This window comes from Salmo trutta, chromosome 38 (genome assembly GCF_901001165.1).
Source record: "Salmo trutta chromosome 38, fSalTru1.1, whole genome shotgun sequence".
Classification (NCBI taxonomy): domain Eukaryota; kingdom Metazoa; phylum Chordata; class Actinopteri; order Salmoniformes; family Salmonidae; genus Salmo; species Salmo trutta.
In genome coordinates, this window is record NC_042994.1 from 21697587 (window position 1) to 21715559 (window position 17973).

The window sequence follows — 17973 nt, forward strand, 5'->3', positions numbered from 1 at the left end:
ATTGTTCCAGAATCAGCGAACATTCCGTGTTCTCCCGGAGAACATACCAATCTCTCTGCTTCTGTCAATCTGCAGTTCTGGCAACTAGCTGTTGGGAGAGACGAGCAGATGACCCGTGCCGTGTGACGCGGACGAGCCAGGCGCATGCATGTGTATAAAAACAACACCAAAAGACATCTGTTTCTGTACCACCCAGACTAGACGTGCGCAAACCCACAGGTGTCACGAGGACCACATGTAGTGTCCAAACCTCACAGGTTGGAATATTACAGGATCCACCCAGGCATCCACACTGCCCTACAGGCTATCATAGGCTACATTTCACATGCCACTTAAGTGAGACAACATTATGGAGGTAAAAGGTAACTCCTCCACTAGCCCACCGACCACCACAACCAACATGCCCGTCGCCCATCAGCGGGCTGAACCTTGTCAGTTCCCCGGGACCAGAGCCCTGAGCCCCGGCTCCTCCAAGGTCCTGCTGGCATACAAAAACGCAACCCAGCACCTGAACTCACCGGGGCTCAAAGCCAGCATGGGTTTCCTTAAAATGGCCACGTCTCAGTGGAAGCACCAGGAAAAGAAGGGGAGGGTGGTGCGGTCCCCAAGCACAGCTAGCTGGCTTCCAACTCCCTCCGATGGGCACTCTTGCAAGAGGTCGCCACTGGACCAGCTATCTACTCTGGTTCTCCAGGGGCAGATCCGGCTCCGTCAGCTCGGCGAGGACGACCCAAGGCTCGCCCAGGACTCTCGGCAGGACCCGCTGAGCTCCACCAAGCCACAGAACTGCAGGCGCATCGTGGTTCTGGGTGCGCCCCGGGTGGGCAAGACTTCAATCCTGCGACGGTACCTCTGGGACGGCTTCGCGGAGGAGTACCAGCCCACCTCCGAGGATTTCCTCCGGAAAATGTTCCACATCCGCGGGGAGACGTATCAGATCGACGTACTGGACGCCTCCGGAGAGAGGAGCTTCCCGGCGAAACGCAGGCTCTCCATACTAACCGGTGCGTAACGGAAATGTAGGCTATAACGGGAGTCCTTAACATGGTCTCTATGTTGGAGGGTGCTGGAGGTGCCTCAATAGTTGTTGTTATCGCAGTGTTAAAGATGTAAATGCATGCAAATGAATAAGCCTCTCTTTGTGCTGTGTGTATAAGTCCAAGTGGACATGCTTGCTTTTTAAACGATTGAGAGATAATATAAATATGTGTATATTGACGGATAAATTATGGATAGAATAGCATATAGAATAGAATAAAACATAATATAATATTTATCCCAGAAGGAACTTCAGTTCAAATTGCTAATGAGAATATGACAATGTCGGCTATAATGAAAATGTCGGCTATAATATTTCGGTCTCCTCCTGTGTTCTGTATAGGTGACATATTCCTTCTGGTCTTCACCCTGGACGACCGGAGCTCTTTCGAGGAGGTGTGTGCCCTGCGCACTGAGATCCTCACGGCCAAGACCAAGCTCCTCAAGCCCACCAGGCCGGGCCAGAGCGCACGGGTCCCCACGGTAGTCTGCGCTAACAAGGTGGACCTGTCCCCAGCGGAGAGAGAACTTTCCCGGGCAGAGGTGCTCCGAGCCCTCGGTGAGGACTGCGCCTACTTCGAGACCTCTGCCAAAGACCGTACTAATCTAGAGGAGGTATTCGAGGCTCTGGCTAAACGGGGCGGGTTGCCAACTGAAACTAGTCCGTCGCAGCACCGTAAAGTCTCGATTCGGTCGTATCAGGCGCTGAAGGAGGGCAGCGTGGCCGGGAGAGGGAGCCAGGCGCCTGGTTGTAAGGCTCCGTGTGGGGCGCTGTATCCACTCGCACGACGGCCGAGTTTCAGCAGTGATCTCCGTCAAGTCCTCGGCCCCAACTCCGCACGGAAGCCGGGCAAGCCGCTGGAGAAGTGTCAGATTCAGTGAAGGAGCCAAAGACAGACAGGACTGGTTTATAAGGGTGTGTGGAGCGAGGAAAAACAATCATGTTTGATTTCCACAAATGCGTTCTGCTAAATGTAGATATGACTGTGAATAGTATCTGCACCAGGGACTTGAACACTACTAATAGCCTACTAAATGTGCAGAAGTTGTGCAATTGTGTGTCTCAATCTAATGTGAAATATATTTTTTTCGAAATGAATAAAAAGCATTTTTGATCATGTATTATAGTGTGCGTCTCCTTTAGGGGCGGAAGAGGAGAGAGCGGGAGTGAGAGGACATTGAGTCAGGGACTTGACTTCATTGACTTTATTACATAACACATTTCATGAGTCCTACAGACAGAAATAGAGAGCGAGAGAAAGTGAGAGAGAGAGGGAATGGTGGAGAAAGAGAGTGAAAGTGTGTGTGCTTGTGTGTGTGAGTGTGTGTGCTTGTGTGTGTGAGTGAGTGTGCATCAGACAGAAAGGCAGAGCAGTATTGACTGCAGCAGAGTCGTGATCAACCAGAGGGTTGTACTGTACTAACTAGCCTACACAGCTCACTGTCTGCAGTAGACTCTTTACATTCTGTCTATGAGTCAGATTTTTCACACACACATACATCTGTAACTCTATACTATAGGCCCTTTTCTATATATACAGCATGATGATGATGATAATGGTGATGAGGATGGTGAGGATGGTGATGATGATGGTGGTAATGATGATGATGATGGTGATGATGATGATGATGATGGTGATGATGATGATGACGAAGGTGACGATGATGTTGTTGTTGATGATGATGAATAGGCGTAATGACACTGACAAAAGAGTCATAGGATATTTTTTCAACCACAATCAGTGCACCGTTGTTCCATGAATGAGGGTGTGTGTGTGTGTGTGTCCTTTGTGAGAGTGTGTGTGTTCTTGCAGGGCCGGTGAAAGCCTTTCAACACAACAGAGGCTGCTGGGAGTTTCTGAGTTTCCATAAAACAACAGCTACTTGTTTTTTTTAGATTTCCACTCGTATAATCTCAGCCTGGATATTTCCCTTTACCTGTGTGTGTGTGTGTGTGTGTGTGTCTGTGAGTGTGTGTGTGTCTGTGTGTGTGTGTGTGTGTGTCTGTGTGTGTGTGTGTGTGTGTGTGTGTGTGTGTGTGTGTGTACGTGTGCGAATAGGTGTGTGTGTGTGTGTGTGTGTCCAAACTAGGTGTTATTATGGCTATTGTGTAGCGTAAATGGGATTCTTTATCCCCTAGTAAAAACATCATAACCTCTGTTCTCATAACCTGTATGAGTCCTCTGGTTGTTCCACATGTTTAAAGGGCCAACCTGGGATTTGAAAAACCGATGGGTCTGGAGCAATGTAAGCACTTTACAAAGCTATGGATGCAAGGATTTACCATCCATGAGATAGTTATAACCATAGAATTATGAATTATAATTCATTCGAATTGGAGCCGGGAAGGCAAAGTTTTCCCATTTTGAACCATTTCATGTGTCTGAAGGTTGAACTCCACCTTCCCGGAAGGCCCAGAGAGCAAATCAAGTGCACCCATAGGCACGTGTCTGAACAGCTTTCTCGAGCCATAGACTGTAAAAACAATAAGCCTCGAATGAACAGTAAAGCGGGTACTGTGAAATAGCAAAACTTTTAAAACCATCAGTAGAGAGATACCCAAGGAATACAGCAAATAGCTGCTGTTTTTATGAGTAAGTTAATGTTTAAGTTGTCACTTTGTTCAACACTTTTATAAAACAAAATGTGCCTTCTCCGGTCTGTCCACTCAACCAGCAATGCAGCTGCAGTGAATGACAATAGCAAAGAATTCTGATAATCTTGCGTTATTAGCGGCTTGAGACTTTTTTAATATCAAGGAATATTTCACTTTCTCTGGTCATAGCAGTAACAACATAAATTGGTGCATGAAATAATGCAGTGGGACTTGAATTCCATCATCAGCTGGAAGAATATGTCCCCTTTTCAGAGTGGAGGGAGGGAACACCGACTGTGTAATTGTGTTTTGGTACACCAGAAGTACATTCATTTCCTAGGGAACGCTGCGTTTGCCTTGCAGCATTGCATTGCAGAGGCAGTGGCAATGCGTTTTGTGTGGTGCACACGTTGGATTTATCGAACATATGCGTCAAACTGTATGCGTAAAAACAGGTTGACAGAAATGGTAGCAGACGGTGAATGTTGCGCACACATCTAGACGATGCTGCCTACTATTTTGCGCCTTAATACAGTTGGTGTGTTTGAAGCATTACGCCTCATGTCCACCAAATGTGTAAAAAACACTTTGTGTTTCAGCGGAAGTCATTCATTCTCTATGGAACAGTCCGCGACACTACGTTAGGGGTGCTGCAGTAGGCTGCGGTGCGTTCTATGTACCACATGCGTTCAATATTTTAAACTTGTGTGTTGCGTTACCATGTAGTGGCACATACAGAAGTACACACACATACTGCAACTAGCTAGATTTTAGCTAGTTGAAAAGCGAAGCACCTGTGCGTCAAGTACGGAAAATGCGGGTTAGACATCTGGCAAAACAAAACCTATATGCATCTGGTGGACATTGGGCATGATCACACGTCGATCACACCGACAACCTCATTGTGTTTTGGTACACCAGAAGTACATCCATTTCCAATGGAACTCTGCGTTTGCCTCGCAGCATTGCCGAGTCAGTTGCGCTGCGTTAGGTCGTTTTTTTTTGAAAATGTATGAGTCAAGTTGTATAAGTAGTCGGCTTGACATAAATGGTAGCAGAAAGTGAATGTTGAACTTTTGTTGCACACATTATCCAGATGATGCTGTGGACCATTTAGCACAACACCACTGTAGATGTTATTTAGGGATCCGTCTGAACATCAGATACAGACCATCAATCACATGTATTAATCATCACCATCATCATTACTATCATCATCATGCTGAATATATAGAATAGGGCCTATAGTATGGAGTTACAGATGTATGTGTGTGTGAAAAATCTGACTTAATTCGTATATATATGGGGGATACATCCATCCCATCTCCGCAGATTTTGTTGCAAAGAGACAGAATCATTAGATCACTTGTTTTGGTATTGCCCATATGTCGTTTTTGGTCGCGGGTTTAGGAACGGCTGAAAAATTACTCTGCGAATTGCACTGTTGGGTGATTTGAAAAGTCATAGTCAAATCGCTCAATAATATAATAATAGTCTTAGCAAAAAATGTTATCTTTAATTTACAATCGGTTGAAACTATGAGAATAGAAAGGTTCAGAACTTTTGTGAAACATCACAGCACAGTGGAAATATATATTTAGCAAATATACATCAAACCTGGATGGTGTTCAGAGATAGATGGGAGGGGTTGAGTGGAGCTGAAGGATGGGACATTATGGTCTTCAGAGATAGATGGGAGGGGTTGAGTGGAGCTGAAGGATGGGACATTATGGTCTTCAGAGATAGATGGGAGGGGTTGAGTGGAGCTGAAGGATGGGACATTATGGTCTTCAGAGATAGATGGGAGGGGTTGAGTGGAGCTGAAGGATGGGACATTATGGTCTTCAGAGATAGATGGGAGGGGTTGAGTGGAGCTGAAGGATGGGACATTATGGTCTTCAGAGATAGATGGGAGGGGTTTAGTGGAGCTGAAGGATGGGACATTATGGTCTTCAGAGATAGATGGGAGGGGTTGAGTGGAGCTGAAGGAAGGTATATTATGGTCTTCAGAGATAGATGGGAGGGGTTGAGTGGAGCTGAAGGATGGGACATTATGGTCTTCAGAGATAGATGGGAGGGGTTGAGTGGAGCTGAAGGATGGGACATTATGGTCTTCAGAGATAGATGGGAGGGGTTGAGTGGAGCTGAAGGATGGGACATTATGGTCTTCAGAGATAGATGGGAGGGGTTGAGTGGAGCTGAAGGATGGGACATTATGGTCTTCAGAGATAGATGGGAGGGGTTGAGTGGAGCTGAAGGATGAGACTGGATGGTGTTCAGAGATAGATGGGAGGGGTTGAGTGGAGCTGAAGGATGGGACATTATGGTCTTCAGAGATAGATGGGAGGGGTTGAGTGGAGCTGAAGGAAGGTATATTATGGTCTTCAGAGATAGATGGGAGGGGTTGAGTGGAGCTGAAGGATGGGACATTATGGTCTTCAGAGATAGATGGGAGGGGTTGAGTGGAGCTGAAGGATGGGACATTATGGTCTTCAGAGATAGATGGGAGGGGTTGAGTGGAGCTGAAGGATGGGACATTATGGTCTTCAGAGATAGATGGGAGGGGTTGAGTGGAGCTGAAGGATGGGATATTATGGTGTTCAGAGATAGATGGGAGGGGTTGAGTGTAGCTGAAGGATGGGACTAAAAACAAACAAAAGATACAGTTGAAGTCGGAAGTTTACATACTTAGGTTGGAGTCATTAAAACTTGTTTTTTCAACCAATTTCTTGTTGACATACTATAGTTTTGGCAAGTCGGTTAGGACATCTACTTTGTGTATGACACAAGTCATTTTATTTTTAATCTATGGGTGCTGCCATAGATTTACAATAGAAGTGCCCGTCCAAGAAGGCTCAAGGTCATCGGCCACAGATAAAATTGTTATATCATGTTATATCTACCGTAGCTTTGATTGGACAGATCATGTCAACATCATACTTTCTAAATCTTATCTAGCAAGCTAGCTAGACAAGAAGTCAAAATCATGAATCACATCGACAATCTATCCTTGACATATAAAGAGAAATGATAGATAAAACGTTTCGGTCCTCATCGGCCATTGGACGTAAACATTACACAACATGTTGGAAATCGCTAATTCAACAACGAGTGGTTTGGAAGCGTCACAAAGCAATCACTGTCTGAAAGGGTCTCTTTTCCAAGCTTAAACATTCACACCCAATTCCATGGGCCAGAAAAGGTTGAATACATTAGCTACGCTGTCAATCCAGCGTGACATCATCAAGAGAATGCCTGACTTCCATGACAAAGTTTGATGAGTTATCATCACGTTTAAGGGAAGACCCAGATGCAGAAAGTGTCGAAGTAACAAATGTTTATTACTAGAACAGGGGCAGGAAAAACGACAGGTCAAGGGCAGGCAGAAGTCAGTAATCCAGGTCAGAGTCCAAAAGGTACAGAACGGCAGGCAGTCTCAGGGTCAGGGCAGGCAGAGGTCAATAATCCAGGGTGGTGTGACAAGGTACAGAACAGCAGGAAGGGTCAGGGCAGGCAGAATGGTCAAAACCAGGAAAACTAGAAAACAGAAACTAGAAAACAGACAGGCGCAAGGGGAAACCTGCTGGTAGGCTTGACGAACAAAACGAACTGGCAGCAGACAAACAGAGAACACGGGTATAAATACACAGGCGATAATGAGGAAGATGGGCGACACCTGGAGGGGGGTGGAGAGAAGCACAAAGACAGGTGAAACAGATCAGGGTGCAACTTGAGTAAGTTTGCCAACAAGAAGGGCCGCTGCTCCACCTTCCTGTTCAAGTGAGCACAGCACAACAACGGTTAGTCCAAATATATGTCTTGTATACTGCTGCATAAATGATGTAATATGCCAGGGAGATATGTATACTGTAGCTAAGAAAGTAATACTAGTGTATGTTGTGTAGTAAGCTGTTAGGAGCCCATGTGTCTCACCCTAATAATTTGGTCCCTTTCCCCCTCAGAACTTAGCCTACTGTTCTGACTTGGTGGTGTACATGTAGCCTATAGCCTGTTGTAGAGAAATGTCGTCATTGAAAATTGTAAAAGCTTTCATTGTCTGTTCATATGCCCCCGTTATTTATCCTACAGTTCTGACTTGGTGTACAGGGAGAATACTGTAAGCATAGCCCACGTGCTGAATTATGTCACTGTACATTTCAAAAGTACTGAACAAATAGTTACATGGACTACATCCGTCCTAGCTCGCTCATTTACATTTTAGCAGACGCTCTTATCCAGAGCAACTTACAGTAGTGAATGCATACATTTCATACATATTTTTTTGTACTGGCCCCCTGTGGGAATCGAACCCACAACCCTGGCGTTGCACACACCATGCTGGCGATGCAAACACCATGCTCTACCATCTGAGCCACAGGGAAGAGCACATTAATATCTTAATTGTTGGCGCCCCCCCTTGGGTTGTGCCGTGGCGGAGATCTTTGTGGGCTATACTCGGCCTTGTCTTGGGATGGTAAGTTGGTGGTTGGAGATATCCCTCCAGTGGTGTGGGGGCTGTGCTTTGGCAAAGTGGGTGGGGTTATATCCTACCTGTTTGGCCCTGTCTGGGGGTTTCATCGGATGGGGCCACAGTGTCTCCTGACCCCTCCTGTGTCAGCCTCCAGTATTTATGCTGCAGTAGTTTGTGTCGGGGGGCTAGGGTCAGTCTGTCACATCTGGAGTATTTCTCTTGTCTTTTCCGGTGTCCTGTGTGAATTTAAATATGCTCTCTCTAATTCTCTCTTTCTCTCTTTCTTTCTCTCTCTCGGAGGACCTGAGCCCTAGGACCATGCCTCAGGACTACCTGGCTTGATGACTCCTTGCTGTCCCCAGTCCACCTGGCCGTGCTTCTGCTCCAGTTCCAACTGTTCTGCCTGCGGCTATGGAACCCTGACCTGTTCACCGGACGTGCTACCTGTCCCAGACCTGCTGTCCCAGACCTGCTGGAACCCTGACCTGTTCACCGGACGTGCTACCTGTCCCAGACCTGCTGTCCCAGACCTGCTGGAACCCTGACCTGTTCACCGGACGTGCTACCTGTCCCAAACCTGCTGTTTTCAACTCTCTAGAGACAGCAGGAGCGGTAGAGATACTCTCAAAGATCGGCTATGAAAAAGCCAACTGACACTTACTCTTGTGTTACTGACTTGTTGCACCCTCGACAACTACTATGATTATTATTATTTGACCATGCTGGTCATTTATGAACATTTGAATATCTTGGCCATGTGCTGTTATAATCTCCACCCGGCACAGCCAGAAGAGGACTGGCCACCCCTCATAGCCTGGTTCCTCTATAGGTTTCTTCCTAGGTTTTGGCCTTTCTAGGGAGTTTTTCCTAGCCACCGTGCTTCTACACCTGCATTGCTTGCTGTTTGGGGTTTTAGGCTGGGTTTCTGTACAGCACTTTGAGATATCAGCTGATGTAAGAAGGGCTATATAAATAAATTTGATTTGATCTTAATCGAAATTATGGCTTGCCTCTTATCTGCTCATCGTTCCCTTATGCCATAGTTTGTACATCTCAATTGTTGTGTTGCTTATATAGGTCTATCTCATTGGGATCTTATTCATCATTTTAGGCAAAGTTAGAATGATTCCATTGTTTTGTTTACTTTGTGTATTATAATTAGCTCATGTGCTTTTCTCCACGAGGAGGGGATACTATATACTGTTGTTGGGTCCGTAACCATGTTTGCCAGTGACAGTCTCTTCCCATTGAAATATACAGTATGTTTTTCAGCAAAAGGTTCACTAATAGAACCATGTAATTCCTGTTGATATTCCGAGGGTTGTTTTTGTTTGCGCAATGTGTTGTCTGTGCGTCGGTATATTGTCTATATAGGTGGTTTTGTATTTCCCTTCCTTTTTCGACCACATAGGTCTAATACTATCCTAAAATGGTAACTGCCTCTCTCTCTGTCTTTATGGTGACTTAAAGAAGAGTAAAGTTAAGGCCACAAAATCTTGCTGAATTTATCTGAACTAACATCTATCTGAATTTCTGTCGGTGTCTATTTTGAAAGTGCTGAACGACTAGGCCTACCTCGTCGCAGCTCGTTTGCTTGCACTTGCTTATACTTAGAGCTAAGTGATAATGATATAAAAACAAACATTTATAAATTCACTGATCATAAATGTAACAGTCTAATGTTTGTGTATGGTTCAAAAGTCACAACTCATGTTGGCGTTCGCTATTATTGAAGGACAATGCGGTTCTTATCGACTTACACAAATACACAAGGAGTCAGTAGAAACCACACTTGTTTAAGCTAGTCAGCCATAACAGCTATGGTTTTTTAAAAAGGCAGTACATCAGACGAGGCTCCGATGATAGCCAGGTGTAGCTGTGGTAAGGATTCACTCCATGTTGCTGAAAGGATAAGCTCTGCTGTTGGGACAGCTTTATGTAGTTTGTTGGGACAGCTTTATGTAGTCTGTTGGGACAGCTTTATGTAGTTTGTCGGGACAGCTTTATGTAGTTTGTCGGGACAGCTTCATGTAGTTTGTCGGGACAGCTTCATGTAGTTTGTCGGGACAGCTTCATGTAGTTTGTCGGGACAGCTTCATGTAGTTTGTCGGGACAGCTTTATGTAGTCTGATGGGACAGCTTTATGTAGTTTGCTGGGACAGCTTCATGTAGTTTGTTGGGACAGCTTTATGTAGTCTGTCGGGACAGCTTTATGTAGTCTGTCCGGACATGTCACGTCCTGACTATAGAAAGCTTTTATTTTCTATGATAGAGTAGGTCAGGGCGTGACAGGAGGTTTTGTCTGGGGGGTTCTAGTTTCTGTATTTCTATGTTTTTTTGGGGGGGATGATCTCCAATTAGAGGCAGCTGGTCATTGTTGTCTCTAATTGGGGATCATATTTAAATTGATGTTTTTCCCACTAGGTTTTGTGGGAGATTATTTTGAGTAAGTGTATGTTGCACCTCTTTGTCACGGTTTGTTGTTTTGTTTATTAAGTTTATTTGTATGTCTTGCATAGTTTCACAGTTTAAATAAAATGTGGAACGATACACACGCTGCGCCTTGGTCCCATTCTTCAGACAGCCTTGACAGAACAGCTTTATGTAGTTTGTTGGGACAGCTTTATGTAGGCCCTAACAGTTTGTAGGCAGAGTTTGTCACCGGTATAGTGCTGTGTTGTGTTGTATAGTGGCTTTGCTGGCATGCATCTAAAAAAATTGGTTGAGTTTGCCCCACCAAGATTTACATGCTAATACCGCCACTGCAGATTGACCCTTTAAACAACCACTGTGTAAAAGGGATGTCTCTCTCTCTTTATTTCCCTGTAGGTTTCTGGGACTGTCTCCTCCTTAACCCCGCCCCAACCGCTTCACAGTTCCCTGCTTGGGGCTTCACATTGCAGGAAACCACCCTCCATTTTGGCCCCAACCGCTTCACAGTTCCCTGCTTGGGGCTTCACATTGCAGGAAACCACCCTCCATTTTGGGCCCAACCGCTTCACAGTTCCCTGCTTGGGGCTTCACATTGCAGGAAACCACCCTCTATTTTGGCCCCCACCGCTGTGCAGTCAGTCACATGCTGGAAGGTTCACATTGCAGGAAACCGTCTGCCACATGAAGGCATGTGACTGCTGGGTTGTTTTGTTGGAATGTTTGTCTGCCTGTGACCCCTCTCACAGAGGTAGGCTTTAGAAACGGCACAATTACTCGGCCACACAGCTTCTCTGGTATAGATAGATAGACTGTCTGATTCGTTATGTGGGACAATGCACAACTACACACTGTGGGACAATGCACAACTACACAATGTGGGACAATGCAGAACCACACAATGTGGGACAATGCACAACTACACACTGCGCGACAATGCACAACGTCACACTGCGCGACAATGCACAACGTCACACTGCGCGACAATGCACAACGTCACACTGCGCGACAATGCACAACGTCACACTGCGCGACAATGCACAACGTCACACTGCGCGACAATGCACAACGTCACACTGCGCGACAATGCACAACGTCACACTGCGCGACAATGCACAACTACACACTGTGCGACAATGCACAACTACACACTGTGCGACAATGCACAACTACACACTGTGGGATTGAATGGCAGGCATTCACACACATATCCGACATACACACGAGTGAGCATGGAAACGCGAGCACACACACACACACACACACACACACACACACACACACACACACACACACACACACACACACACACACACACACACACACACACAAACACACAGACATGCGAGGTCCTATTTCATTCACACAGAAAAGTGAAGCATTCAGAAGCATGATTGGTAACCTGTCCTACGTACTAACCTGTCCTTGATAACAACCATACAAACCTGTCCCTGATAACAACCATACAAACCTGTCCTTAAACCAACCATACAAACCTGTCCTTAAACCAACCATACTAACCTGTCCTTAAACCAACCATACAAACCTGTCCTTGATAACAACCATACAAACCTGTCCTTAAACCAACCATACAAACCTGTCCTTGATAACAACCATACAAACCTGTCCTTAAACCAACCACACTAACCTGTCCTTGATAACAACCATACTAACCTGTCCTTGATAGCAACCATACTAACCTGTCCTTGATAACAACCATACTAACCTGTCCTTGATAACAACCATACTAACCTGTCCTTGATAACAACCATACTAACCTGTCCTTGATAACAACCATACTAACCTGTCCTTGATAACAACCATACTAACCTGTCCTTGATAACAACCAAACTAACCTGTCCTTAAACCAACCATAATAACCTGTCCCTGATAACAACCATACTAACCTGTCTTTGATAACAACCATACTAACATGTCCTTGATAGCAACCATACATACTAACCTGTCCTTGATAACAACCATACTAACCTGTCCTTGATAACAACCAAACTAACCTGTCCTTAAACCAACCATACTAACCTGTCCTTGATAACAACCATACTAACCTGTCCTTGATAACAACCATACTAACCTGTCTTTGATAACAACCATACTAACCTGTCCTTGATAACAACCATACTAACCTGTCCTTGATAACAACCATACTAACCTGTCCTTGATAACAACCATACTAACCTGTCCTTGATAGCAACCATACTAACCTGTCCTTGATAGCAACCATACTAACCTGTCCTTGATAACAACCATACTAACCTGTCTTTGATAACAACCATACGAACCTGTCCTTGATAACAACCAAACTAACATGTCCTTGATAGCAACCATACTAACCTGTCTTTGATAGCAACCATACTAACCTGGGTTACTTTGCATGTTATATTTGACTGTATATCCCTGCTCATCTTGCATGCCCACATTTATGATATAGCCAACTATGGACAACTAGCCCTCATTAATGATATAGACAACTATGGACAACTAGCCCTCATTAATAATATAGACAACTATGGACAACTAGCCCTCATTCATGATATAGACAACTAGCCCACATTAATGATATAGACAACTATGGACAACTACCCCGCATTCATGATGTAGACAACTATGGACTACTAGCCCTCATTCATGATGTAGACAACTATGGACTACTAGCCCACATTAATGATATAGACAACTATGGACAACTAGCCCTCATTCATGATATAGACAACTAGCCCACATTAATGATATAGACAACTATGGACAACTACCCCGCATTCATGATGTAGACAACTATGGACTACTAGCCCTCATTCATGATGTAGACAACTAGCCCTAATTCATGATATAGACAACTATGGACAACTAGTCCACATTCATGATATAGACAACTAGCCCACGTTCATGATATAGACAACTATGGACAACTAGTCCACATTCATGATATAGACAACTAGCCCTCATTCATGATATAGACAACTATGGACAACTAGTCCACATTCATGATATAGGCAACTAGCCCACATTCATGATATAGACAACTAGCCCTCATTCATGATATAGACAACTATGGACAACTAGCCCTCATTCATGATATAGACAACTAGTCCACATTCATGATATAGACAACTAGACAACTAGCCCACATTCATGATATAGACAACTAGCCCACATTCATGATATAGACAACTAGCCCTCATTCATGATATAGACAACTATGGACAACTAGCCCACATTCATGATATAGACAACTATGGACAACTAGCCCACATTCATGATATAGACAACTAGCCCACATTCATGATACAGACAACTAGCCCACATTCATGATATAGACAACTATGGACAACTAGCCCACATTCATGATACAGACAACTAGCCCACATTCATGATATAGACAACTATGGACAACTAGCCCACATTCATGATATAGACAACTAGCCCACATTCATGATATAGACAACTAGCCCACATTCATGATATAGACAACTATGGACAACTAGCCCACATTCATGATATAGACAACTATGGACAACTAGTCCACATTCATGATGTAGACAACTATGGACAACTAGTCCACATTCATGATGTAGGCAACTATGGACAACTAGCCCACATTCATGATGTAGACAACTATGGACAACTAGCCCACATTCATGATATAGGCAACTATAGACAACTAGCCCTCATTCATGATATAGACAACTAGCCCTCATTCATGATATAGACAACTAGCCCACATTAATGATATAGACAACTATGGACAACTACCCCGCATTCATGATGTAGACAACTATGGACTACTAGCCCTCATTCATGATGTAGACAACTATGGACTACTAGCCCACATTAATGATATAGACAACTATGGACAACTAGCCCACATTAATGATATAGACAACTAGCCCTAATTCATGATATAGACAACTATGGACAACTAGTCCACATTCATGATATAGAAAACTAGCCCACGTTCATGATATAGACAACTATGGACAACTAGTCCACATTCATGATATAGACAACTAGCCCTCATTCATGATATAGACAACTATGGACAACTAGTCCACATTCATGATATAGGCAACTAGCCCACATTCATGATATAGACAACTAGCCCTCATTCATGATATAGACAACTATGGACAACTAGCCCTCATTCATGATATAGACAACTAGTCCACATTCATGATATAGACAACTAGACAACTAGCCCACATTCATGATATAGACAACTAGCCCACATTCATGATATAGACAACTAGCCCTCATTCATGATATAGACAACTATGGACAACTAGCCCACATTCATGATATAGACAACTATGGACAACTAGCCCACATTCATGATATAGACAACTAGCCCACATTCATGATACAGACAACTAGCCCACATTCATGATATAGACAACTATGGACAACTAGCCCACATTCATGATACAGACAACTAGCCCACATTCATGATATAGACAACTATGGACAACTAGCCCACATTCATGATATAGACAACTAGCCCACATTCATGATATAGACAACTATGGACAACTAGCCCACATTCATGATATAGACAACTATGGACAACTAGTCCACATTCATGATGTAGACAACTATGGACAACTAGTCCACATTCATGATGTAGGCAACTATGGACAACTAGCCCACATTCATGATGTAGACAACTATGGACAACTAGCCCACATTCATGATATAGGCAACTATAGACAACTAGCCCTCATTCATGATATAGACAACTAGCCCACATTCATGATATAGACAACTATGGACAACTAGCCCGCATTCATGATATAGACAACTATAGACAACTAGTCCGCATTCATGATGTAGACAACTATGGACAACTAGTCCACATTCATGATGTAGACAACTATGGACAACTAGCCCACATTAATGATATAGACAACTATTTTTCAACTAGCCCACATTAATGATATAGACAACTAGACAACTAGTCCACATTCATGATATAGGCAACTATAGACAACTAGCCCTCATTCATGATATAGACAACTATGGACAACTAGCCCGCATTCATGATGTAGACAACTATGGACAACTAGTCCACATTCATGATGTAGACAACTATGGACAACTAGTCCACATTCATGATATAGACAACTAGTCCACATTCATGATGTAGACAACTATGGACAACTAGCCCTCATTCATGATATAGACAACTAGCCCTCATTCATGATGTAGACAACTATGGACAACTAGTCCACATTCATGATATAGACAACTAGCCCACCTTCATGATATAGACAACTATGCACAACTAGCCCACATCCATGATATAGACAACTAGTCCACATTCACGATATAGACAAATATGAACAACTATCCCACATTCATGATGTAGACAAATATGGACAACTAGCCCTCATTCATGATATAGACAACTAGTCCACATTCATGATATAGACAACTAGACAACTAGCCCACATTCATGATATAGACAACTAGCCCACATTCATGATATAGACAACTATAGACAACTAGCCCACATTCATGATGTAGACAACTAACTCACATTCATGATATAGACAACTAGCCCACATTCATGATATAGACAACTAGCCCACATTCATGATATAGACAACTAGCCCACATTCATGATATAGACAACTAGCCCACATTCATGATATAGACAACTATAGACAACTAGCCCACATTCATGATGTAGACAACTAGCCCACATTCATGATATAGACAACTATGGACAACTAGCCCACATTCATGATATAGACAACTAGCCCACATTCATGATATAGACAACTAGCCCTCATTCATGATATAGACAACTATGGACAACTAGCCCACATTCATGATATAGACAACTATGGACAACTAGCCCACATTCATGATATAGACAACTATAGACAACTAGCCCTCATTCATGATATAGACAACTAGACAACTAGCCCTCATTCATGATATAGGCAACTATGGACAACTAGCCCACATTAATGATATAGACAACTATGGACAACTAGCCCACATTAATGATATAGACAACTAGCCCTCATTCATGATATAGACAACTAGCCCTCATTCATGATGTAGACAACTATGGACAACTAGCCCTCATTCATGATATAGACAACTAGACAACTAGCCCACATTCATGATATAGACAACTAGCCCTCATTCATGATATAGACAACTATGGACAACTAGTCCACATTAATGATATAGACAACTATGGACAACTAGCCCACATTCATGATATAGACAACTATGGACAACTAGCCCACATTCATGATATAGACAACTATGGACAACTAGCCCTCATTCATGATATAGACAACTATAGACAACTAGCCCACATTCATGATATAGGCAACTATAGACAACTAGTCCACATTAATGATATAGACAACTAGACAGCTAGCCCACATTAATGATATAGACAACTAGACAACTAGCCCACATTAATGATATAGACAACTAGACAACTAGTCCACATTCATGATGTAGACAACTAGCCCACATTAATGATACAGACAACTAGACAACTAGTCCACATTAATGATATAGACAACTAGACAACTAGTCCACATTCATGATATAGACAACTATGGACAACTAGCCCACATTCATGATATAGGCAACTATAGACAACTAGTCCACATTAATGATATAGACAACTAGACAACTAGCCCACATTCATGATATAGGCAACTAGACAACTAGCCCACATTAATGATATAGACAACTATGTTGTCACAGTTGTCGTAGTGATGAGACCAAAACGCAGCAGGTATGTGTATGCTCATCTTGACGTTTAATAAATTCAAAATGAACACCAAAATAATGACCGATCAACAGAACAGTCTGGCAAGGCACAAGGCTGAACACAGAACAATCTCCCACAAATGACAAACACACCCTAATATATGGGACTCTCAATCAAAGGCAAATAGACAACACCTGCCTTCAACTGAGAGTCCCAACCCCAATTAACACAACATAGAAACAGACACACTAGACTAAACATAGAATACATGAAAATCAAACAGTGCCCAGAAATCCCGGAATACTTAAATCAAATGCCCCTTCAACAAACACACCACCCTGAACCACAAAAAACGAATACCCTCTGCCACGTCCTGACCAAACTACAATACTAATTAACCCTTATACTGGCCAGGACGTGACATATGTACAACTAGTCCACATTCATGATATAGACAACTAGCCCTCATTCATGATATAGACAACTATGTACAACTAGTCCACATTCATGATATAGACAACTATGTACAACTAGTCCACATTCTACATAGTTTATTAAGCTTGTTTTCTATCTACATTATACCACATTATTTGTTATTGTGACTGATGTTTTTTTTCAACACTACGGTGTTTAGCACAACCTTGTGACTCATTGAGTTTCCTGTTTGACTTTGTGGTACTT

The 17973-nt window shown here is 43.3% G+C and overlaps 1 protein-coding gene across 1 annotated transcript; it reads left to right on the forward strand.

Annotated features, from left to right (window-relative positions):
• The first annotated feature begins 218 nt into the window (after window positions 1-218).
• Window positions 219-2158, forward strand: LOC115178415 (GTP-binding protein Rhes-like). The gene is made up of 2 exons (XM_029739594.1): window positions 219-1004; window positions 1382-2158. Exons 1-2 carry the CDS (start codon window positions 350-352, stop codon window positions 1918-1920), a joined length of 1194 nt encoding a protein of 397 aa, XP_029595454.1. The 5' UTR covers window positions 219-349; the 3' UTR covers window positions 1921-2158.
• The last annotated feature ends 15815 nt before the right edge of the window (window positions 2159-17973 follow it).

Coding starts and splice junctions, on each gene's coding strand:
- LOC115178415 (XM_029739594.1), top strand. CDS start 350: ATGGAGGTAAAAGGTAACTCCTCCACTAGCCCACCGACCACCACAACC. Junction 1,005..1,381: donor CAGGCTCTCCATACTAACCG/GTGCGTAACGGA, acceptor TGTTCTGTATAG/GTGACATATTCCTTCTGGTC.